Source organism: Peromyscus eremicus, chromosome 8a (genome assembly GCF_949786415.1).
Source record: "Peromyscus eremicus chromosome 8a, PerEre_H2_v1, whole genome shotgun sequence".
In the NCBI taxonomy this organism is placed as follows: domain Eukaryota; kingdom Metazoa; phylum Chordata; class Mammalia; order Rodentia; family Cricetidae; genus Peromyscus; species Peromyscus eremicus.
Window position 1 is genome coordinate 69402511 of NC_081423.1, and position 25703 is coordinate 69428213.

A 25703-nucleotide genomic window follows, 5' to 3' on the forward strand; every position below is an offset into this window, starting at 1 on the left:
AGGAGGCAGAGGCAGGCGGGTCTCTGTGAGTTCAAGGCCAGCCTGGTCTACAGAGTAAGTTCCAGGAAAGGCGCAAAGTTACACAGAGAAACCCTGTCTCAAAAAACCAATAAAATAAAATAAAAAAGCATGTTAATTTTAACACTGTTACTTTATTTAACTTAATTTACTTAAAATATCATTGCAAAACGTAGCCAATAAAATCCTGAGGTATTTTACATTCTCCTTTTTCTTGACTCTTAGAAATCTGGTGTGTAGCTTTCGCTTACACCACAATTCAGTTCAGATTAGCAGTTCGGGTCTCTCCAAGCTGTAGGAGAACTGGCCATGAAGGAGCCTGGCAATTCCAGCACCTAGGAGGCTGAGCGTGGACACAGTGAGCCTAAGGCCCTGTCTCAGGAAAGAAGGAAATAGAGATAAAAAATAGAAGAGAGAGAGGGAGGGAGAGAAGGAGAGAGAGAGAGAGAGAAAGAGAGAGAGAGAGAGATCACGCACAGGCAAGAGCATGCTTGCCTAGCACACGCTAAACCCTGGGTTCAGTTCTCAGCACTGAAGAAGAAAACCATACACCCAAGAAAGTATTTCTCTAAAGATCTATGACAAAATAATTATCTTTAAATGTTTTAGGATTAGGAGTTAAAAAAATAAGTAGAAAATGACAGACTTTTTTTAATGTAATGAGATATAAGTTCTTTGTGATGACTTTAAAAATATGTGAAAGGAGTGTTTGTCTTTTTGTTACTGTGTTGCTTATAATTATACAAATGATACAAATAAAGAAAAAGTGGAAAAGCAGCTTTAACTGTAGGGATGAATTCGTGAGCACACTAACAATAATCTTGACTAGCAGTACAGAAGAAGGAATAGTCCACGTACATGTATCTTGGCTTTGGGTAATAAACGGCTAACGGGTTGTCGGTGGTGTGATGTGGTTACTATGGTTACTGTAGTGTCATTAGTGTGGTATGGTTTGTATGGTGTGGGTGATGTGGTGTGGTTGGCATGGTGTAGCACATAGTGGTTAGTGTTGTGTGGAGTGGCTGGGTTGGTGTGTGGGGTTGGTATTGTGTGGTATGGTTGTTGTGGTGTGCGGTGGTTGGGGTTGTGAGGTGTGGTTGGTGTGGGGTTTTGTTGTTGTTGCTGTTGCTGTCCTGTGCCAGTCTTTCTCTTTGGGATAATCCATGGCAGAGAATCGAGTTCCTGCTCTCCACTATGAACATCCACACCATTGGCTGCCAGTGATGGAGCACACCCATAATGGCTGCATTTGGAAGACAGGGACAAGGGATCAGAAGTTCAAAGTCACCCTCAGCGACGCAGGGAGCTCACAGCCTGGGCTACAGCGCATCCTGTCTTTCAGAGAAATAGGTAGCTTAGCTGTACCATCTCTCCTTCATCCCAGGAAGCAAGCACATAGGGTCTCACCTGGGCTCGTCTGGCCAGACTCCCCACAAGGTCTGGAAATCCTGAGTGAGGCTCCCAAAGGCACATCTGTGTTTATTGTATTTTTATTTTGGAGACAGAATCTCACTCTGTAGCCCAGCTGGCTTCAAAAGCGTGATCCTCCTGCCTTAGATTCTCAAATGCTGGGATTAGAGACATGTGCCTCCAGACTTGGTCAGAATTCAGTTCTGATTATGGCAGCCAGGGTCTGCATGCTGAAGTGGCAGGATCTCGCCACACTGTCCAGGTGACATACCCTTGTCGCCCCCCCCCCCCCACTTGCTCACTGTGTTTTCTAAGCCTGCTTCTCCAGTCCCCCTGATCATTTCATGCGTTCTTCGACAGTCTCTCATTTTTTTTTGCCTGGCTGAAAAGCCTCTCAATAAATCCTTTGCTGTCTATTGAAGGTATCCTACCAACTAACCCCTTAGCAACATGACAATAGGAACTTCTCTGGGCTAGGTATGTAGGTCCATGGTAGACATTTGCAGAGTGCGTGTGCACTGTAAGGGGTGGGGTGGGGTGGGACAGATAACAGATGGTGGCAAGAATGTGAGAAAAACTAGAACTCTTACAAAAACTTGTCCCCGTGGCTAGGTCTGATGGTACGTACATGCAATCTTAACATTTGGCAGGAGGATCATGAGTTTTGAGCCAGTCTGGGCTACCCAGAGGGACCCTGCCTCAAAATAAAAACAAAAAAAAATGGCAAAAATCATTATACATGCTATTAATTGTATCATTAACAATAATCAACAAGCAAAACACCCAAATTCCCATCATCTGCTGTTTGAACCAGCAATGGAATATTATTGTACAATAAAAAACGAGAACCGGGCTGTGGTGACACGCGCCTTTAATCCCAGCACTTAGGAGGCAGAAGCAGGTGGATCTCAGTGAGTTTGAGGCTAGCCTGGTCGACAAAGAGAGTTCCAGGACAGCCAGGGCTACACAGAGAAACCCTGTCTCGGAAAACCAAAAAAAAAAAAAAAAAAAGGGGGGGGGTAGGGGGATGTACTGGTACATGGGTCAACATTATAAAACCTGGAACCATTATGTCAACTGAAAGAAACCATAAGCTGGTTATTTATGGCTGTTTATGTCAAATGTCAAGAATGGGCAAGTCATAGAAAGCAAAGTAGCGGCAGCTGCCGGTGCCAGGCGATGAGGAGATGGAGACAGACTGTTGATGAGCATGGAGTTTCCTGGGAACGGAAGGACATGTTCCACCTTTGTAATGCCGTGCACTATACAAGTCTGTGGACATAAAGCGCACCGAGATGGGTATTTCACCCGATGAATGTTATGCTACGCGAATTATAAACTGTTATTTAAAGACACACACATGGGGTTCTGTCGTCTGGTACAGAGAGGTGACCTTCAGATTCATGCTGGTGGCAATGGGGGAGGGGGAGAGCCACAGCCTGCAGAGCTACTGCTGCTCAAGAAACGCCAGCAGTTTCTAATTTTACACTGTCCTATATTTGTTGGTTTTGGGAGCTTTCGAATCACTACACGAGCTGCCCAAACAGAAATGCCTCTTATGTTTTATTACAACGGCTAAACTGGGAAATCAACTCACCAATTGCTTTTTTACAAAAGGAAATGAGCTAAAAACAACATAGATGGAAAGCAGGGCTCCGTGGGATGAATGTGTTTGCAGGGGAGGGAGCGCCCACCAGTAAAAACGCGGGGTTTTGTTATTTTAAAAAGCATTCCGTATTACTGTAAATGGCCAGACACTGTCTTGAACGGCATGGCAAATCTGCTGGATGGTAAAACGAGACGGCATATCATGTTTCCATTTTCTTATTCCTTCCAGCTCATCTTCTCATTGTAAATCATTTTCCATTGTGGGAGGATATTAAATTTAAATCAAATTGAGGGTGGAAAAGAAAATGCAGCGGCTGCATTAATCAATTCATTTCTCTTAGTAGCCCTGCCTCCTGCAGCCTTTTTAGCAAACACTGTGGTCTGAATAGCTACAGTTTTTTTTTTTTAAAGATTTATTTATTTGTATACATGTATCCCTGCAGGCCAGAAGAAGGCACCAGACTCATTACAGATGGTTGTGAGCCACCATGTGGTTGCTGGGAATTGAACTCAGGACCTCTGGAAGAGCAAGCAGTGCTCTTAACCTCTGAGCCATCTCTCCAGCCCTAGCTACAGTTTTTAAAGAGTTTTCAAACTGCCCTAGCCTTCTGAACAAACAGGGCGTTCCTTTTCTTGAGCAAAAAGCTCATTTTAAGGTCAAGAAAAGAATTTACTGAATTATGATATGAATATTTAAAATGCATTTGAAAAGATATGGAGCTAGTAAGCATTTGGGGGGGTGGAATTATAGTTGCTTTGTAAACGTTAATAAAATGGGCTTACCATGTCCTTAGGCTGGCCTAGCTGTTCTGCAGGAGGGCATGTGCAAACATGTGTATCCCTGTAATTATCTAAATAAACCAAAGTTCATTACCAGCCCATGAAGATTTGGAAACAGAGACACAGCAAGGTCAAATCACTTCCCTAGCTGAAGCTAAGGGAGTTCAGCACTAGCCTGCAGTGACAGTGTACAGTTTGTCACAGGCAGAGAAGCCAAGTACTTCTCCAAATAGGATTCATCTGTCTAAATTCTAAAGCTATTGTAAAGTTCTAGGAAAGGAAGTGTCTTGGTTGGTATGGTGGTACATGACTAATCCCAACAGTCAAATGGATACAGAGTTCTGGAACACAAACACACACACACACACACACACACACACACACACACACACACACACACACCTGCATGGGGGGGAGCTGTAAGATATAATTAAGTTCTGTTTTGAACTTCCCTGACATATAACAAAACTTTTCAAATTTAATGACTAATTTTAACACCCTAAATTTTTCTTCAGTCCTCAGTAGATGAGTTTAGGATCACATGCAAATACATTAAAAAGATGTGTTCAAAGGCGGGGCAATTGGGAAGCAGAAGCGGATAGATCTCAGTGAGTTTAAGGCCAGCCTGGTTTATGTAGTAAGTTCCAGGATGAAAAAACATAAATAAATAAATAAAGTATTCAGCTTGTCAAGGCGATATCTGCCTGCAATTCCAGGATTCTGAAGATGAGGTAGGAAGATTATGAGTTTAACAAATATATTGAACATATTTAATAAGCCAGGCAGGATGAGAGACTAGCAGCCTTGAGGGCAAAAGAAACCATTTTTGCTGTGGGATGTCTCTCTGCATGTTGTGAATATGTGGGGCTCCCATTGGATAATAAATGAAGCGGTTTTGGCCTATGGCAAGAAAGCTTACAGCCAGGCAGGAAATCCAAACAGAGATACAGAGAGAAGAAGGTCAAAAGAGACGCCAGCTTGCCACCAAAGGAGCAACAAGATGCCAACAAACTGGTAATGCCACGGCCACACGGCAACATATAGATTTACAGAAATGGGTTAAGTTATAAGAGCTAGCTAGTGAGAATCAGCCATTAGGCCATACAGTTCAAATTAACATAAGCCTCTGAGTGATTATTTTATATAAATGCCTGCAGGACCTCGAGACCGGGAAGGACTGAGAAACTTCTGGTTACACATTTTCACTAAACATTGAAATGGGATATTCCCGGTTTCCATCAGGAAATGGATTCTTAGATGGGTAGAAACTCTGATTCAGGACTACTTCATTATTAGGCCTACTTCGTTATAGGAGTGCTCAAAGCTCTGGAATGCCGAAGAGCTGGTCAAATTCTGGTTCCTCACAGAAAGCGGTTTCTCGGTTACCAGTTCTTTGAACACCATGGTGTCTGTCCTTCAAATGTTACCCAGAGTGGAACAGCTTCGGCAGGTCTATTCCAGAGCGTTCCTATCGCGTGTGTTCTGAGAGCTGTGCCAAGGCCAATCAGACAGTCCGATTTTCTGTTGTCACCTGTCAATAGATTTGGAGTCTGCAGTGACAGAACCCAGTCCCCTGAAGGTTTTGGTACAAATGACTTAGCAAGAGGGATCTGTGAACTCACAGCAGGTGCTCAAACCCCAGTTCTTCTTGAGATCCATGGAGAGAAATCTGATCGAGATATAACCTGGAATCTTACGTGAGCACATCCCGAAGACTGTCTACATTTGGAAGCTGCTGCTCTTTCAATAGAAAAATGTCCTGAATTATAGTACTGGGTGTGCCTTCCTTTTCACTGATGGAGGCTGGTTTCTCCATGGCCACCACTTGACCTGTAGTTTTGTGCCAACCCTATACAAAACTCTAGGTATCTACTTTGACTTTCTCTACTTGGTGTAGCCTTCCATAGTCCCCAACAGGTTATGACATGCCCCAATCACCGTGGTGCAGCATGGCAGCTGCTGGTCTGCTCAGCTATTCACGGAACGTCAAAAGCCACAGAGGAGCCCATGTGCCTCCTGCTTCTTTTCTGAGTCTTTTGGTGAACCCCAGGAATCATCCTGTCCTCTGCTCCCCAACACTGGGGTTACAGGTTCTTTACCATCTTTCACTTGGGTTCGGGAATATGAACTCAGCAAGCATCTTACATACTGAGCCATCTCCTCAGCCTCCCCAACCTTATTCCTCAAGCTGAATTTTTACCCCTCCAACCTCCCTAAAACCATTGCTGCTCTCTCTCATTGGTTTCTGGAGGCAGAGTCTCACATTGCAGCCCAGGCTGCCCTGGAATTGAGTATGTAGCAGCCCAGGTTAGACTTGAACTGATGGTGATCCTCCTGCCTCAGTCTCTCGAGTGCTGGGATTATAGGCATGAGCTACCATGCCCAGCTTGTTTCTTTAAAACAAGGTCTCACTATGTAACCCAGCCTGGCCTCAAACTCAAGATTCTCTCACCTCAGCTTCCTGAATGCTCAGATTACAGTTATGTACCATTGTTCCCTGTTTCACACACACAAAAACAAGTCCTGGACAGACACTGTGGCACACGACTGTCACCCAGTACTCAGGAGACTAAAGTAGGTGAACTGCTACAGATTTGAGTCCAATGTATTTTATATGCAGAGTTTCAGGCTAGTCAGAGCTACTGAGACTCAATGAGACTCAGTCTTAAGAGACGGGCCCAGCTGGGCAGTGGCGCACGCCTTTAATTCCAGCACTCAGGAGGCAGAGGCAGGCGGACTACAGAGGCCAACCTGGTCTACAGAGTGAGTTCCAGGACAGCCAGGACTCTGCAGAGAAACGCTGTCTCGAAAAAAAAAAAAAAAAAAAAAAAAAAAAAAAAAAAAGGAGAAGAAAGCCAGAGGCCAGAGGCCAGAGGAATGGCTCAGCGGGTAAAGGCACCTGCCACAAAGCCTGATGACCTGAGTTCAATCCCAGGACCCACGAGGTAGAAGGAAAAGACCGACTCCCTCAAGCTGTCCTTCCACACCCACACACCCGCTGCAGCTTTCTGATGCGCCCACGTAAGACGGGCGTGGCACACACACTAAATTAGTGTAGTCAACAGTTTCATGTGGGGGCGGGAGACGGCTCAGTGGGTGAAGGCACCTGCCACCAAGCCAGGTGACCTGATTTCTATCCCTGCTCCAGTTTGCTTTTCCATGATATGATAAAACTCTCTAACGAAAAGCAACTTCGGAAAGAATCTATTTGGCTACATCCAGGTCAAAGTCCATTGCCAAGAGAAGTCAGAGCAGGAACGCAGCAGGTAGGGACTGAGTTAGCCAACATGGAAAATCGTTGCCTTCTGCCTCTCCCTTTGGCTAAAGCTCAGCTTTTTTTTTTAAATATAGAATTAATTTTTATTTTTTGTGAATTGGTGTTTTGCCTGCAGGTATGTCTGTGTGAGGGTGTCGGATCCCCTGGAACTGGAGTTACAACAGATGGCTGTGAGCTGCCATGTAGGAGCTGGGAATTGAACTCGGGTCCTCTGGAAGAACAGCCAGGGCTCTTAACCACTGAGCCATCTCTCCAGCCCCTCAGCAAGCTTTTTTATACAACCCAGGCCCACCTGCCCAGGGATGATGCCACCACGGTGGGCTGGGGCCTCCACATCCATCATTGGTGAAGGTAATCTCTCACAGACATGGTTAGATGCTGATCTGACTTGGGAACTTCTTCAGCTGAGGTTCTCTCTTCCCTCACCTACGTTGTGTCATATTGACAACAACAACAACAAACAAACAAACAAAGCAAAAAACCCCTAACCAGCACACCAAGGGACTCAGACGGCGAAAGGAGAAAAGTGATTTCCACAAGGTGTCCTCTGACTTTCACATGTATGTCCACACACATACACACAAATACATAAATACGTTTAAAAAAGAAAGAGAAAGAGATGGGGCTGGAGAGATGGCTAAGCAGTTAAGAGAGCTGGTTGCTCTTCCAAAGGACCTGAGTTCGGTTCCAGCACCCATATGACGGCTCACAACTACCTGGAACTCCAGCTGCGGGGGACCGGACACCTTCTGGCCTCTGCAGGCACTGGGCATGTGTGCCCATCTGGCACTCTACTTGATATCATCAGTCTTTCATTTATTCTAGTACGTAGAGTTTTCTAATGTTAATTTCTCTAGCCACCCAAGCAAGTGGTCCCTTGGCTAAGAATCTAGCCTGATCACATGGCTGCAAACAGTAAGTTTTTGTCCCGTGTCCCAGAAGCTTTCAAGATTCTATCAGCGTAATTGCTATTGTTCCAATGACCAGTACATCTTGGTTGTCAACTTGACTGCGCTTAGAATCCCCCGCAGCACAAGTTGCTAGGCATTCCTTTCTTGACCAGATCATTTCAAGTAGGAAGACCCATCCTCAGCATGGGTGGCACCTTCTGGTGGCGGTCCAGACAAAGGACACAGAAGGGAACTGTGCTTTTTCAAGCCTGCTTGCCTCCATCCTGGATGGCAAGTTCACCCAGCCTGTTCCCGAAGCACTCCTCCATCCTTAGAAGAACCAACGTCTCCGGGCTTCCAACTGAAGAAGTCCAAAGACTGAAAGTAGGCCAGCAGCTCTCCAGGAATCCTCCAGGTCTTCAGTGCTGGGACAGCTGGGACATCCAGCCTCATGGACTGAGCCTCTCCAGGATGAGACCTGCATTATTGGACCGCCCAGGCCACATCCTGTAAGCCGCTCTAATAAATCCCATACATAGATTCATTCTACCAGATCTGTTCTTTTAAAAGCCTGGCTACCAAGATGGGGCAGGAGGCCACCCGAGGATATGGGACAGGAGAGCATGAAAAAGGTGTGCAGTGAGGGAGGGAGCCGGGGGGTGACTCCTACCACCGGAAACCTAGGACTTCTCTATTGTTCCTCTATTCTCACCCTTCCTCTAGAATGCCACTACTAACAAGTCCAAGACCTTCTTATCTCCTACCTAAAGTACGAAGACTCTCTTGATTCACCCTGCATTGTGTTCTACAGCACGTGAATTTTCTGGAAACACAACTCTGCTCGCAGAACTAATGCTTAAAACTCAGTACTCCTCCTGGACCATGAGAATAAACTACAAAGGGGCTGGAGAGATGGCTCAGAGGTAAAGAGCACTGGCTGCCCTTCCAGAGGACCCGAGTTCAATTCCCAGCACCCACATGGCAGCTCACAACTGTAACTCCAGTTCCAAGGGATCCGACAGTCTCACACAGATACACACACAGCCAAAACACCAATGCACATAAACTAAACCATTAAAAAATGTTTGAAAGAACAAACAACAAAGAATAAACTCCAGATTCCTGAGTGAAGACCCTAGTTAGTTTCTAGCCCCTACTCTGTGACTTCTCTTCCTGTTCTCTCCTATGCTTACTGCTGTTCCCAAAATGAGAAACTAAGTCTTTAAAGGGCCATGGTATTTCAGTGTTCTGCTTTTCCACCAAATGTATCTATATGTGAATCTTGTTCTTCAGCCTCCATGTCAAATGTCACAACTGTAATGAAGAGTTTCTTCCCTGACAAAGTTAAGGCTCCTACCTCTTCCACAGCAATGAAAACAACCCTCAATTATAGTGTTTACTCCAGTATACTGTAATTATTTGTTTGCAGGCCTGTTTAACTACTTACTTCCCTGTAGGATTTGGACTATATCGTTTTTTGTTCTCTCTCTAGTGCCTAGGACAATTCGTTTTTTCTTTTTCTCCCCGCCCCCGCCCCCCCCAGGGTTTCTCTGTATAGCTCTGGAGCCTGTCCTGGAACTCACTCTGTAGACTAACTAGGCTGGCCTCAAACTCATAGAGACCCACCTGCCCCTACCTCGCAAGTGCTGGGATTATACGATCACCTAGCCCTTAGGACAATTCTTGACAGTAAATCTTTAGCGAATGCTTTTTTGTTGGTTGGTTGGCTGGAGACAGGGCTTCACGCAGGGTTGGCTTTGAATTCCACTTCCCAATGCTGGGATTACAGACTTAAATTTACATATTTTGTTGTTGCTGTTTTTAGTAGCCTATCTTTTATTATTTGACAATTTTATACATATAAACAGTGCACCTTGTTCAAATATACCCATCCCCCCAAGGAGCCCCCAACTCCTTCCTGCTCTCCCCAGGCACCTCCAGCATATCTCCCCTCTTCATGTCCTCTTTTTTTTTTTTTTTTTTTGGTATTGGTAGTAACTCATTGAGTCCAATCAGTGCTGCCTATTAGAACGCTAACTACTCTTGTTAACTTGATCTTGATCATAGCTGCAGTGAGTTCACGATGCACTGACCATGTCACCTCCCCCAAACAGAATCGCATGTACTCCACACTCCTCCCCAGCCAAAGGCTTTTACCTCCTTTCTGCCCTTCTTCCCGGTGCTTCCTTAGCCTTGCAGGGAGGGAGGAGATACAGATGGCCCATGTGGGACGGAGCACTCACCCCACATTCTCAGCACTCCACTAGTTATGAGTCTCATCATTAACTGCTGACTCCTGCAAAGAGAAGTGTCTCCAGCCCAAACTGAGGGCAACGCCAATCATCGGACATAAGCACAAACACCACTCGGAAGGTAGGTTGACAACGTGTCCCTTTATAGAACAAGAGCAGTAGGTTCCTCCCTAGGGCCTACGACGTCCTGAGCCATGGGCCTTTGACCAGGTTGACAGTGCCAGATCTGAATTCCCTCCTGTGGAATCGGCCTCAAATCCAATTTCAGAGCAGTTAGCTATTCTCATCTTTCATACCACTACTGCATCAGTGGGTACATCTTACCTGGCACTAACCTTGCTTGCTTTTTAAAATAATTAATTAAAGTTTAAATGTCCTTTTTGATATTCCAGATTCAAGTAGAAAGCTTATCACAGAAATCAAATCTCAACTCAATGTTCTTCTTCAAACATGTGACCTTTTAGTCAAGTTATTTGAATAAAATATACTAATAAATATGTGATATTTTGCTTATGTTCTGACAAATAAAGCTTGCCTGGAAATCAGAGGGTGGAGATAGCCACTAGTTAACCACAGAGGCCAGGCAGTGGTGGCACACACTTTTGATTCCAGCACTTGGGAGGAGGAAGCAGGAAGTTCAAGGCCACCCTGGGCTATATGAGATTGATCCAGTCTAAAAGAGAAACAGAGCCGGGCGGTGGTGGTACACACCTTTAACCCCAGCACTAGGGAGGTGGAGACAGGAATATAATGGGTAGAGACAGGATCTCACCCCCATTCGGTCTGAGGATCCAGAGAGGTGACAAGTCTCTAGTGACTGCCGCTCTGCTTCTCTGATCATTCAGCTTTCACCCTCGATACCTGACTCCGAGTATTTTTTAATAAGACTAATTAGGATCACGCTTCAAATAAACTTCCAGTATGTACTGATATGCCTTCAATGTGTTATATGTTAAAATGAGAATTTAAACATTAAATATTAAATTTACAAACATGTCATATTAAAACAAATTGTGATACTGTAGTTGGGGCTGGATTATGTGAACTTTCATGATTTTCCTGCTTCCTAAATTTGCATTTATGTATGTATGTTCTTTTTTGAGACAGTCTCACTCTGTACCCCAGACTGGCCTGGAACTCACAGCAATCCTCCTGCCTTGCCCTCCAGAATTCTGGGATAACAATCATGAGCCACCATGCTTAGCTTACATTGGTTTCACTTTAAAATGAAAACATTCATGTAGGAGCCATGCTTCACACAAACCTGACATTTCCAGTTGGATCCCTGGAACCCAAATAAAGGTAGGAGAGAAAAAAAAAAAACAAAACAACCCACAAAGTTGTCCTCTGACTGCCACACCTGTGCAAGCACCACCCATCATCACACATGGGCGCAAATAACATTAAAAATTAATAATGAGACATTCATGTAGCAGGAAGGGTAGAATATATGCAAATGTCTCAGAGAATTCATTGACAGTCTGTAGCGTGGCCTTCAGGTTTCCTCACCCAGGACTGTAATTTGTGAAAACCCTTGAAGCCCAAAGCCTTCCATTCAGAAATGAAACGGGCCAGGCATGAAGTCAGACGCCTGTAATCCCAGCACTAAGTGAGGGCAGGAGCAGGCCCACCTTCCATTAAAGCCAGTTCTAGGCCAGCCTGGGGTACGTTAAGACCATGTCTTAAGAAAAAAAAGAAAAAAAAAAAAAGAAAAAAAAAAAGCCAATGTACTGATCACAGTGAGAAGCAGATCCAAAACAAGTTTGAGCTTTTTTTTTTTTTTTTAATTTGAGAGAAATTTAAGAACAGTCTCGAGGTAAACGGTTGGGGCTGAAAATAGTGGATTCAGTCACACCAGTGACTTTGGCAAGATAGCTTAGAGGTTAAAGTCAGATAGTGACAGGCCAAAAGACAAATATCACCCGGGTCCCTTCAACTAACCTCCCACGAAACACTTCATTTCAGGAATCCTAGGAATCCTGTTATTTACTTGATGTGTTAGATTTTCCAGAAGGACTTTTTTTTTTCTTTTTCTGTTTTACCCCACCCCGTCCTTCTCTTGTTTGTTTTGTTGGTTTTTTTTCCGAGACAGGGTTTCTCCGTGTAGTTTTGGTACCTGTCCTGGAGTTCGCGCTGTAGACCATGCTGGCCTCGAACTCACAGAGATTCACCTGCCCCTGCCTCCCGAGTGCTGGGCGTGCGCACCACTGGCTGGAGAGATGGCTCAGCCCTTAAAGGCTAGGCTCACAACCAAAAATACAAGGGGTTTTCTAAATCTATTTCCATCGCCTCACACACTCCCCGGCGCTTCTGATATCCGGTTCTGGCACGAACTAGTGCGCCCTGCCCAACTTCAGGGTTGGAACCCGAATCCAGGTCACTCACAACCTCTCGCCCAGCCAGCACAGTGAGTCTGGAGTGGCTTGCAACACGCAGCCAGAAGCCCGGTCCGACCTTCTCGTCAGACCGCGGCTCCGGGCATGACCCTGCAACATCGGTCCGAGCCCCGCCGCCGGAAGCGGGATCCCGAACCTACTCATTCTTAACCACAAATCCTGCAGGACTCCGAGGAGTGTGACCGATTACAAACTCACGCAAGACGTGACGGCCATGCAGACTTAATTTAGTGCATACATCTGCCACTTGGTCTCTCGCAGAACAGCAGCAGCGGCATTACGACGGGGCGGAGCCAGAGTGCTTAGAGGCGCCGCCTTTCCTCCTCCCACTCCAGGTGGGGGCGGGGCCAGGGTGCTCAAGGCGGGGCCTAAAGGCTCCCTTCTCCGCCCAGAGAGGGCGGGGCCGCGGGGCCGCGCGGGGCGGGGCCTAAGGGCTCCCTTCTCCGCCCGGAGTGGGCGGGGCTTAAGGGCGTCCTCCTCCAGCCGGCGAGGGCGTGGCTTGGCGGAGGCGGGCCGCGCACGACGACGTCTGGGGAGCGCGCGCGCCGCCGCGGGGCTAGGCGGAGTGTCGGTGCTGCTGGTGGCGTCCGAGGCTGAAGGCTTGGCGAGAAGGGCTTGTGGCGGCGTGTCGGGCTGTTGGTATTGTGGCTGCCGAGGCCACCCGCTCCTGGTCATGAGAGGTCAGGCCTGGGGAAGGGCGGTGAGGCGGAGGGTTTCCGGGGACAAGAGCCGAGGTTCGGACGTGGGTGGAAAACTCGGTCTTGGCGGATTCCGGAAGAGTTGGCGTTTACTTTTCTTTCTCCCTTTTCCCTTCTCTTGTTTATGTATGAAGGAGGGCAGGAGGGTAGTTGTTTTTGTTGTTGTTTTCATAGCAGAGACACAAACTGTCCTGTCCCAAGTCGCTCTCCAGAGAGTGTGGAGATAGAGTCGCCGAGGCTTCGGAGCCTCGCCGAAACGTCACACAGTAACTGCACGGCTCCTGAGCAAGCCCCGGCCGCCGCTCGCACCCTCGCGGGGGAAGCGGGAGAGGCCCGGCCGTGTGGGCTCTGCGTTTCGTCAGGGATAACACTGGATCACGGAGGGATCTTGCCCTGCCCACAGCCTCCCCTCTGACACCCTTTCCCCCACGCCGCACACCGCCCATGGTGGCATTTTTATTCAAGAAGCTAACTAAAGCATCACTTAGCAGTTACATGATGACTCCCCCCTAAGGACCCCATTTCAAAGGTATTTGAGTAACATTCTTTTGGGGAGTAACAACACTATTAATTACTGAAAACCTTATTAGGTTTGGGAAGGCTTTTTCAGCATTAAAAGGAAATGTGTAGGTCACCCAAATGAAATGTTTTATCTTTTGATGCTTCATAAGGCCCTGATTTTTTTTTCCTTTTAAGCATTAGTGAATCTTTTTAAAATGTGTTATATTTATTGTGTGTGTGTGTGTGTGTGTGTGTGTGTGTCAGAGGACAACTTGTGGGAGTCACTTCCGTTCCTTCTACCATCTATGATCCGGAAGTTAACTCAGATCAGCAGACTTGACTAGGCTAGAGGTAGCTTTACTCACTGAGCCACCTCAACTACCTTTAGCAAACTTTTTTTTTTTAGGGGGAGGGGTTCGAGACAGGGTCTCTCTGTGTAGTGCTGTTGCCTGTCCTGGATCTCCTGTAGACCAGGCTGTCCTCGAACTCACAGAGATCCGCCTGTCTCTGCCCCCGGAGTGCTGGGATTAAAGGCGTGTGCCGCCCAGCTATCAAACTTTTTTTTTTTTTGGTTTTTCGAGACAGGGTTTCTCTGTGTAGCTTTGCACCTTTCCTGGAACTCGCTTTGTAGACCAGGCTGTCCTCGAACTCACAGAGATCCGCCTGGCTCTGCCTCCCGAGTGCTGGGATTAAAGGCGTGTGCCACCAACGCCCGGCACTATCAAACTTCTTAATGTGGGCTCTACCGTAGAGTACGTATACCTACATGTTCAGTATGAGTACTGCTACTCAGTGGTATCTGCTGGGTACCCATTCCTTGACTGTTGGCTGATGTCTTTTGGCATTAGAGAAGTCAAGACATGTACAGTGCAAAAGTAGTTCACTAAATATGCTTTGTATTTTAAGTAACCCCTAAATAAGTTCAAAAACTCATTGGTTTGCTAAGTTGACTTTGGGACTGGGGTAGGGACAGCAGAGCCTTGGCAGTATTGAAGCAGAGATTGAAGAAGTGGTATGATAGCAGACTGGAAGTCCATCTGTGACTATCAACTACTCCTTTAGTGAATAAAGGACACCTAATGAACAATACGCTGCTTGTGATTAGCTGTTAACTTAGAATGCATTCTGCTCTTTGATTTTATCTTTAAGGAGAAAGAGTCCTGAAGCAAAGCCATCTTAGAGAAAAAACATTCAAGGACCATGCAAGCCAGCTGTAACCAACTGCACAATCCCCCAGGCTCTGCAAGTGATGAAGGTGCCTCAGCCTCCCAGTGTGTTCACTCATCACGATCCACAGAAGGTTCTTCCTTTCATCCTGGAGACGTACATATCCAGATAAACTCGGGACCTAAAGAATATCCTGAAGATCCGAGCTCTAGAAACCCAAGGTCAGGTGTCTGTAGCTGTGCCCATGGATGTGCACATGGTCGTTTCCGCAGTCACTCCCACAGTGAAGCAAGGCCACCTGATGACTTCGCCACAGAGTCCGGAGAACATGGAAGTGGCTCCTTCTCAGAATTCCGCTATCTCTTCAAGTGGTTGCAAAAAAGTCTTCCTTATATTTTGATTCTGGGTGTTAAACTTGTTATGCAGCATATAACAGGTAGGAAATGATAAAACATGGACTAAATTGCTGAATTCAGTTTCTCTTTTTACTGACAATTTTAACCTATATTTTGATTGCTAGCTTTAAACTTATGTTTTAATTTATTTTATTAGCATATATAATCTTGTTTTTTTTCTTTTCTTTCAATTAACTAGAACTTATTTTCTAACAGGAATTTCTCTTGGAATTGGGCTGCTAACAACTTTTATGTATGCAAACAAAAGCATTGTAAATCAGGTTTTTCTAAGAGTAAGTATAAAAAGCAACTAAATTATTAACTGTTTCTCTCTACAGAGTTAGAGATAACTTTGAGAGAAATAGAAGTAACTCTCAAGAAGACTAGAAAGTAACAGGATAAGTTGTGATATCCACTACATGCTTAATTTTGTTTTCTAAATGACTTGGAATAAGTTACTTTCGTTGTTTGGGTCCTAATAAAGACAACGTAGACAAGAGGGTTAGAGGACTTAGATGACACTATTTGATCTAGTTTGGCAAGGGCCTTTGTACTTTATGAGTTCATTGGAACAAACTAAGTAGTATAATATCATTAAAAACTTCAGTTAATGTACCATAAGATTGAATATAAGTAAAATGGAGCATTGAATAAATGGGCACTGGGTGTTTTAGGTGTCTGTCTGTATGAGACAGGGTCTCACTATGTAGCTCTGGCTGTCCTGACCTCAAACTCAGAGTCCACGTGCCTCTGCCTCCTGAGTGCTGGGATTAAAGGCATGCCCTACCATGAATTTTAAAAAAAAAATTAAGCCCAATTTTTCTAGTAATATAAAAGTTTTAATCATATAAATTAGAAAAAACTCCAAGGGTCTATACCATTTTACCTTATGAGCACTTTCTAAGAAGGGATCATATCCAGGAATTTATAGTATAGCCTAGTAACAAAAATTTAGTGCATAGTTTAAAACTAGCACAGGTTTATGCTGGGCATGGTGGTTGTGTTCATGTAATCCCAGCACTGGGGAAGGTGAGTAGGAGGATTGCCAAGAATTCAGAGTCCGTCTGGAATATGTAGTGAGTACCAGTGCTACAGAGTGAGACCTTGTCTTCAGAAAATAAAGTAAATAAATGATAAAAATATTAGTATAAGGTTGGGCATGGTATCACATGACTTTAGTCCCAGTACTCAGGAGGCAGAGGCAGTCGGATCTGAGTTTTAGGCCAGCCTGGTCTACAGAGCAAGTTCCAGGACAGCCAAAGGTTACACAGAGAGACCATGTCTCAAAAATCAAATATATATATATATATATATATATATATATATATATATAAAATATTAGTACAAGGTTGATTTCTTTAATGTTATAAATTTTGCCTATACATAATGAGGTGTCTTTCTTATGTCTGCCTTATCCACATAGTTCAGAGGCAGTTTTATATCATATTAGTGTACTGGTGTTTTGACTGGCAGGAAAGTCAGGTGAAGAATTTTCCACATGGAGCATCATGTTAGTGCTCAAAAAGTTGTCCAGTTTTTGGACTAGGATTGTCAACTATAAAACTTTGAATTAGCCGGGCGGTGGTGGCACACGCCTTTAATCCCAGCACTTGGGAGGCAGAGCCAGGTGGATCTCTGTGAGTTCGAGGCCAGCCTGGGCTACCAAGTGAGTTCCAGGAAAAGGCACAAAGCTACACAGAGAAACCCTGTCTCCAAAAACCAAAAACCAAAACAAAACAAAACAAAAACAACTTTGAATTAAACTAGTAATTAAAACTTGAAATTATTGCATATTTATGAACTGATTTACTTACATGCATTTTTAAAAAAATTTCTGCTTTGTGGAAGAGGTGAAGATTGCTTCATGCAGGTCCTTTATGTCAGTGTGGAGATTTGCTTCTTTGACTTCTCGGTCTTGTGTTTTTAGAGGCTTTGTGGGGTTAGTGGTTTGAAACAGGGTCTCTTTACGAAGTCCTGGCTGTCCTGGAACTCTGTGTAGAGCAGGCTGGCCCAAACTCACAGAGATCCGCCTGCCTCTGCCCAGCTTGTATTTTTAAGTTTTGTTTAGAGTTTTGTTAATTAAGGACTAATTAACAAAAGCAGTGGTTGTGATAATGAACAATTTAGCAGGTAGTTGGTATTGTATTAAGAATAATCTAAAAAACATTCTAAGGTAACAAATTGATCAAGTGAAAAGATATTCAATAGTACTAGTAATTCTGGCCTAACACAACACTTAAATAAATTACAAACTTGTCTCTTTTTCAGGAACGGTCATCAAAGATTCAGTGTGCTTGGTTATTGGTGTTCCTGGCAGGTTCTTCTGTTCTTTTATATTACTCCTTTCATTCTCAATCACTTTATTACAGGTAATTAGAGCTCCTAGTATACTTGTTGCCTATCATTTATTCCATGGCACTTTGATTATGTCTTACTTGCACATGCTGCTTATTAGAGTTCAGTTTTTACTTGTCTCCTTTCATGATTGACAGGTGTAACTTACAGACTTGTGTCCCAGTACCTTGGCACATAGTATGTGCCCAGTAGATACTTTTTGATAAGTGGATTTTTGTTTGCTGTTTTTGAGACAAGATCTCACTGTGTAGTCCAGGGTGCCCTCCAATTTGCAGTCCTCCTGCCTCAGCCTCTTGAATGCTGAACATACAGGTATGTGCCATTCACACAGTTTTAATCAGTGTTTATTTAGTACCATTAGGTATTATCATCAACCTTTTGTTTCTAAAAATGAGTCATTAAAACACATGTTGAGATGCATTTTCATGTCAGATATTCTGAACTTTCAGCTTTAATCAGATAATTAGAAGGCCTGGGTTCAGTGTAATTGATATGGACAAATCTGGGCTGTAATGAGTGGCAGTGAGAGAGTGTGAAACAATGACCTCTGGGGCTGGAAATACAGCTGCATGGTTAAGAGCATTTCCAGAGTAAACTCCAGCTCAGGGGCTCTGAGCCATCTGACGCCCTCTGTTGACTCCACAAGCACCTGCACGCACATCCCATCCCCACAACACACACAAACACATACTTTTAAATTTGGTGTTTCCAGTATATGTTTAGTACATAAAAAAATCATGATGTCGGGCGGCAGTAGCACACGCCTTTAATCCCAGCCCTCAGAAGAGCCAGGTGAGTTCGAGGCCAGCCTGGTCTACAGAGCGAGATCCAGGACAGGTACCAAAACTACACAGAGAAACCCTGTCTTGAAAAACAAAAACAAACAAACAAACAAAATCCTAAGACTGGCTGGGCATAGCCTATAACCCCAGTGAGGCCTGGGTATAGTGATACCCCGTCGGTAAGAACACACAAAACAAAAGGAGCTCACAGACACAAAATCAACCAGGGAAAGAAAGTTTAGATGGAGGAGAGGGCCTAGCCCCAGGCATGAAAGGAGGCTACCTACATCCCTGACTTAGAGCTACTGTAGTGTTTTGTTAGATGCCAGAACGAACAGATGAGGACTATCGTTTGGTGGTAGAGCACTGAACTATTTCATGACATTTGTAAAATACTGCAGCAAACTTAAAACCTTTGCCACTACTTTACATCTGTATATTGCTTTTCTCTCGGTAGCTTAATTTTCTTAAATCCTACACTGGACCAGTTGAGCTTCTGGGAAGTTCTTTGGATTGTTGGAATTACAGACTTCATTCTGAAGTTCTTCTTCATGGGTTTAAAATGCCTAATTTTATTGGTGCCTTCTTTCATCATGCCTTTTAAATCAAAGGTAAGTAACTAATGCTTATTGGAATGATGTTAGCAAAACCTACTAATGCCAGTTAGTCTTCATTTAAATGTCTTTTAGTTTACAGGCCAGAAGAGGGCATCAGATACATTTGAGCTGCCTAATGTGGGTGTTAGAAACCCAACTCAGGTCCTCTGGAAGAGCAAGAAGTGCTCTTAACTGCAGAGCCATCTCTCCAACACATAAATAACCTAATTTTAAGTACCTTTATTACTTCTGCCTGGCAACCATTTGCTCAAGTACTTGAACTGAAAATACTAACTTAATTGGCTAGAATCAGGATTACATTTGCTTCTGGGATAAGGATAATTGAAAACTCAATCTTCACATTATAAAACAGATTCATAATTCTGTTTTGGTCCAAGCCATTGCCAACTGATAAAATGACTACATAAGCAGTCACTCAGTGGGTGACAATGGTATGTGATAGTCAATTTGAGTTTGTCAATGTTAATCATAACTCTGAAATATAATTTCATGTGATGAGTGTATTACATTCATGATGTTCTCTTTCCCATATTAAATGTCTGCTGTATGTTTAATACCTTGGGTAACTGCATTTATTTCTTTTTTTCTTGCTTTTTTAGGGTTACTGGTACATGCTTTTAGAAGAATTATGTCAGTATTACCGAATTTTTGTCCCCATACCAGTTTGGTTTCGGTACCTTATAAGCTATGGGGAATTTGATAATGTATCTAGATGGAGTCTTGGGATATTGCTGGCTTTACTCTACCTCATACTAAAAGTAAGTAATATTATAGCCCTGGCAGAGTAACTCTTCTGATTACTGATTTTTATATTATTACTAAGTTGCCTCAAATTTTATGTTCCTATCACTAGTTGAAAATAATGGCAGACTCTTTTTCTATTTAGAAATATAGAGCTGGCACACACCTGTAATCCCAGCTACAAAGGAGGCTGAGGCAGGAGAATCATGAGTTTGCCAGTGTTGGCAGCCTACCAAGACCTTGCCTCAATAGAAAGAGATCCAGAAAGGGTAGGAGAAAGACCCTAGTGGTCTGGGGAACTAACTGCAGTGGTTCTTGTTATGCTGCTCAGAGTGCCTTGGCCTCCTGAGCAGCCAAGATTAAAAGTACCTGCCACCGCCGTCGCCGTTGGGCAGTGGTGGTGCACGCCTTTAATCCCAGCACTTGGGAGGCAGAGCCAGGCGGATCTCTGTGAGTTCGAGGCCAGCCTGGACTACCAAGTGAGTTCCAGGAAAGGCGCAAAGCTACACAGAGAAACCCTGTCTCAAAAAACCAAAAAAAAAAAAAAAAGTACCTGCCACCATGCCAAGTTCTGTCTCTGTTTTGTTGAGGAGTCACAGAGTAGACTTACATACATGTGGTATCTAAGGAGATGAGTGGAAAACACACAAACCTTCACAGTACCATTTGTGATACACACAATTCTTAAACCCGTGGAGTAGCTTGCTCTCTTCCCTGTGTGCCAAGTCTCAACTTAGTACTTTATCAATCTTTTTGTTTTGTTTTGTTTTATTTTTCAAGACAGGGTTTCTCTGTGTAGCTCTATGAAACTTTGTGTGTATGCATTGGGGAGGTTGAGACGTGATCTCACTATGTACCTCTGGCTGTCCTGGAACTCATGTAGACCAATGAAACTTTTTGGTTTTCTGAGACAGGGTTTCTTTGTGTATCCCTGACTCACTCTGTAGATCAGGCTGGCCTCAAACTCCTGCTTCTGCCTCCCAAATGCTGGGATTAAAGGTGTGTGCCACCACGTCCTAGTGAAATTTTCACGTCTAAATGCCAAGGGCATTTGAATCAAATGAAGTTGATGCCCCCTTTATTATTTTGTATATGAGTGATTTCCCTGTATTTATGTTTGTGCATCACATGAATGCAGTGCCCTTAGAGGCCTAAAAAGGCTGGAGTTACAGATGGTTGAGAGCCTCCCTATGGGTGCCAAATGGGTGCTGAGGATGGACTGGAGGAGCTAGCTTTAACTGCTAGCCCCCTGCAGTGTCTTTGACATAGGCTTATTTGTCTTAAATTGTAGCTCCAGGTTAAGAGGTGGCTCAGCTCTATGCACTAGTTTATTAAACTTGAAATGACTTATAGTTGGAGGACTAGCTGTGGCATACAGTGGATATTAGGTTAGGTGGGAACTTTGGTCTTTAGATTGAGCACACACAGGTTTGGAGTTAATAAACTGTCTCTTCTCTTTCAGCTTTTGGACTTCTTTGGACATCTGAGAACTTTCAGACAGGTTTTGCGAGTATTTTTTACACGACCAGTAAGTACTTTTTACCAGTTTTATCAATAGAAGTTCAGGAGATGTTTCTCTTCTACTTTGAGATTGTTTTTTTAATATTTTGGCACTTGGGGCTGTAACAATTTAGCAATTTTAATTCCATGAGCAGTTTCTTAAATTTCACTGCCCACCAGTTAACTACAGTGCTTATGTATTTGAGTGCCTGTTTGCCCTTTCAATGTCTTTGTCATTCTGGACCTGAGGCTCAGTGGTAGACACTTAACACAGCCTGTACTAGAAGCACACAGCAAATAATTCAGCCCCTGGACATCTTTTAGGATTTATAAATACACTTTTAAAAGCCCTGTTACGGACTTCTGTTCCTTTTCCTTTTTTAATCCACAGATGTTTGCTTTGTATATTTTTTTTTTTTTTTTTTTTTTTTTGGTTTTTCAAGACAGGGTTTCTCTGTGTAGCTTTGCGCCTTTCCTGGGACTCACTTGGTAGCCCAGGCTGGCCTCAAACTCACAGAGATCCGCCTGGCTCTGCCTCCCGAGTGCTGGGATTAAAGGCGTGCGCCACCACCGCCCGGCTTGCTTTGTATATTTTCATTAACACTTTCCCTATTCCACTTTCATGAAAACACTTGAGTATAGTTTCATTTTGAGGATGACTCAATAAAAATCATGTCTGTGTAGTTTTGTTACTAAGGGAAATTTCCTCTTACTCAATTCTGCATTAGAAAATGAAGTTTTCTAGGCAAGCACTCTACCAACAGCTGTGTCTCCAGCTCATATTTTTTAGGAGGAAGAAAAGGGATGGGCAGGGAAGAGCCTCTGATCCCAGGATTAAGTTAAGGGCCAGCCTGAGTAATTTAACAGTAAAGTCTGAGCCAGGTGGCAGTGGCGCACGCCTTTGATCCCAGCAGAGCCAGGCAGGTCTCTGTGAGTTCGAGGCCAGCCTGGTCTACAGAGCGAGATCCAGGACAGGCACCAAAACTACACAGAGAAACCCTGTCTTGAAAAACAAAAACAAAAAAATAAAAAATAAATAAAATCTGAAACAAAACAAGTAAAAGGAAAAAATTATCTACAGAGTAGTTCAGACTAACTGGCCAAGGTACCTTTTCTTTAAGGTAATTAATGTTTTGAAAGCAAATGCTAGCTGGGTGTGGTGGTGCACGCCTTTAATCCCAGCATTCAAGAGGCAGAGGAAGACTAACCTCTGTGAATTCAAGGCTAGCATTGTCTACATAGTGAGTTTAAGGACAGCCAGGGCTACATAATGAAACCCTGCTGACACACAACAAAAAGAAAGTAAAAAATAAAATGAAATGCAGAGTTTAGCTTTAAGTTAATTCAGTTGATGGTTGTAAGCATCAGCCATTTCACTTAGTTGAATCTAGTAAGATTAGTGCTGAAAATAACCTCAAGAAAATGCCCTGTGAGCTGTGGGCGTAACTCATAGCCTGCACATGTGTGAGGCCCTAGGTTCAGTACCCATCAGAGAAGACAAACAATTAAACACCTTCATTGTTATCTTCAATGTGAGACAGAGAGGGAATCAGTTACTGACACAATTTATTCTTGAATCTCCCTGAGAGATCCTGAGTACATATATGCATACATGTCAGGGTCAGTCTTCATTTAAAGGGATTCTCCAAACCACAACAATGGTTGGTTGGTTTGTGACAGTTTCTCTGTGTAGCCCTGGCTGTCCTGGAACTGGCTTTATAGACCAGGCTAGCCTCAAACTCAGAGATCCATCTGCCTCTGCCTCTGCTTCTCCAACCCTACAAAAATGATACTCTAAAAACTTTCCAGCATAACTATCTGCAGTGTATTCTGCTAAATAGGACTTTATTGAAGGGAAATTGACATCAAGACCATCTAAACAGTATCTAGACTTGATTCTGAAATCTATATTATCAGTTTCAAACTTTTTCAAATTTAATCCTTGAGTTTTGGTTTGATTTTGTTAGCCCACCATAACTAAGAGCATCTTGCTTTATCCATGACAGCACCAATGTTGTTCAGCACCTTTCCCCTTCATATGTACAGAGAGCTTTCACTGTTCTTAATTATCATGTATGGTTAATTATTAAACCCTGCTGACTTTAGTAAAAAAGCCAAGATCTTAAAGAACTCAAACTACTTTTAGGACTTTAGAATAACTTCTTTAGTATGTCTGATGTCTGAGCCTACTAAATCAATCTCCAGTGTGGAACACAAACTTCTTACTTATTTTTTATTGGCATAGTACTGGGGATTGAGCCCTGGGCCTTGCACATGTGTTACCACTGAGGTATACCCTGGCCAGTTACGTGTTTCACAACCAGACTCTCCACAGGAACTACTTCTAATGGAATTTGTTTTCATAGAGTTATGGAGTGCCTGCCAGCAAGAGACAGTGTTCAGATGCGGATGGTATTTGTTCAATATGTCAAGCTGAATTTCAGAAGCCAGTTCTTCTCCTTTGTCAGGTAAGATTTCTAAGCAAACTACATATAGCATGTTTCTGTGACTTGTGAAAATTATGTTTATGTTTGTTATATGGCAATGAAAGTAATATTTAGTGGAAGGTTACATTCCAGGCATATACTGTTAATTTATTCAGGATGGAAGGATGTGATAGATTGTCTAAATCATTCCCCGAATGTTCTGATTTTTGTGCAGAGGAACATATGAAAGGGGAGGGGGAGGGGGAAGGGGAGGGGGAGTAATTTCGTTAGCAGCTTAGATACCAGAGCAATTGACAAACAGGTTCTATTTCTAACTGGATACTAGTCTTGCATCAGTGGCAGCATTTGTTACTAAATATGTAGGGCTCCTTGCCATATTTCATAGTAACTACTAGTAAGTTACCATTAAGCAGGTAAGTGATCATACTTAAAAGGCAGCATTTGGTAAAATAGTTAAGTCGCAGAGTCAGAACACTTGTAATGACACTCTACCATTAAAAGTCATTTTCTCATTTGTAAACTGCTGGGATTGATGCTCTCTAAAATCCTTTACAACTTTATAAAGAGTGGGATCCTCTAGAGTGTTACCTATAAGATCTGGTTCTTCATTCCCTTACAGCATATATTCTGTGAAGAGTGCATTACCTTATGGTTTAATAGAGAGAAAACGTGTCCACTGTGCAGAACTGTGATTTCAGATCGTATAAACAAATGGAAAGATGGAGCCACTTCATCGCACCTGCAGATGTACTAAGTTGTACATAAACTATAAAGGCAACAAAACACTAATTTTACCTGAATATGGTAACTATTGATAAAGGCATCATAATTGATTTCCAGGAGTAGAAAAAATGTTTCCAGATGGTTTTAGGGTATCACGAGACATGTTTGTAGTTCAATTTCTCAAAGATTAAGTTCAAGAACCCTGCATTTTTAAAGTATATATTAAACTTAGTAAGTATGCAACACTTATTCCACTTATTTGACAGATAATTGCAGTGTTAAATTGGAAATGGGTTTCCTTGTCAATAATACCGAAACAGCAATCAGAAACTAGAAGTAGCCATTTTAAAGGGTGCAGGTATCGTTTCCTGACATGGTTTTCAGAATAAAGATTTTGTGTAATATTTTAAGATACATAGTATCTGAAACAATTTTCTTCATCAGATTTTTATAATTCCCATTCTAAAAATGCTTAAATTTTTCATAAAATTGTATTTTTAAATGAAAGTTCTAAATGCTATATTTTACCTATAACAATCACATTTTCTAAGTGAAGATTTATTGAGGATGATATATTTTAATACTGTATTATGTGCTATGACTAGTAGTGAGAATAAATGATTTAGATCATTCACCTTGTGGACCTTGTATGTGCTTCTTGCCATCACCTGCACTGTTCACAGTCTTGTGTCTTGTGTAGTACCATGTAATAGCTTGAAATAACTATTCAAATGATTTGCATACGGGCTGAAGATGTAGGTTGGAAGTTTTACAGTCACCATTAGCTGGGATATAAAGGCTTACACTCAAGGGGTACGGTAGAGCTGCTCAGTGTGCACTCTGTCCTGGCTGAATTCTACACTGAGGAGAAGGGGGGAAAAGGAGCCTGCACTCATGGGAAGCTGTAAAGATTGAATAGCATGGCTAGTTGTCTCCAGCTGATTTCTGCATGGTGGAAGAGGGAATGAGGCACTTTCTCTTTGCTCGTGTTTCCTCTGAAGAATCTGAAATCTAATAGGTCTAAAAGGCTGCTACTGCTCAGTTAAGGGGTAGACCCATTTGTCTTCAGTAACAAGGAAATGAGAGTGGAAGCAGTTGAGAAGAGGAAGAACACAAACCTGCATTATTAAGACAGGTGTAAGCACG

At 43.3% G+C, this 25703-nt stretch overlaps 1 protein-coding gene across 2 annotated transcripts; it reads left to right on the forward strand.

Annotated features, from left to right (window-relative positions):
* Positions 1-13086: 13086 nt before the first annotated feature.
* Positions 13087-25191, forward strand: Rnft1 (ring finger protein, transmembrane 1). Of its 2 annotated transcripts, none has more exons than XM_059271419.1 (9): positions 13087-13311; positions 14980-15433; positions 15609-15685; positions 17661-17761; positions 18987-19140; positions 19746-19904; positions 21350-21415; positions 23754-23855; positions 24454-25191. In XM_059271419.1, the coding sequence occupies exons 2-9, from the start codon at positions 15031-15033 to the stop codon at positions 24586-24588; spliced, it is 1197 nt and encodes a 398-aa protein (XP_059127402.1). In that variant the 5' UTR covers positions 13087-13311; positions 14980-15030; the 3' UTR covers positions 24589-25191. The 2 variants fall into 2 exon arrangements, with proteins under 2 accessions (XP_059127402.1, XP_059127403.1); XM_059271420.1 differs by lacking the exon at positions 13087-13311 and adding an exon at positions 13624-13858.
* Positions 25192-25703: the final 512 nt, after the last annotated feature.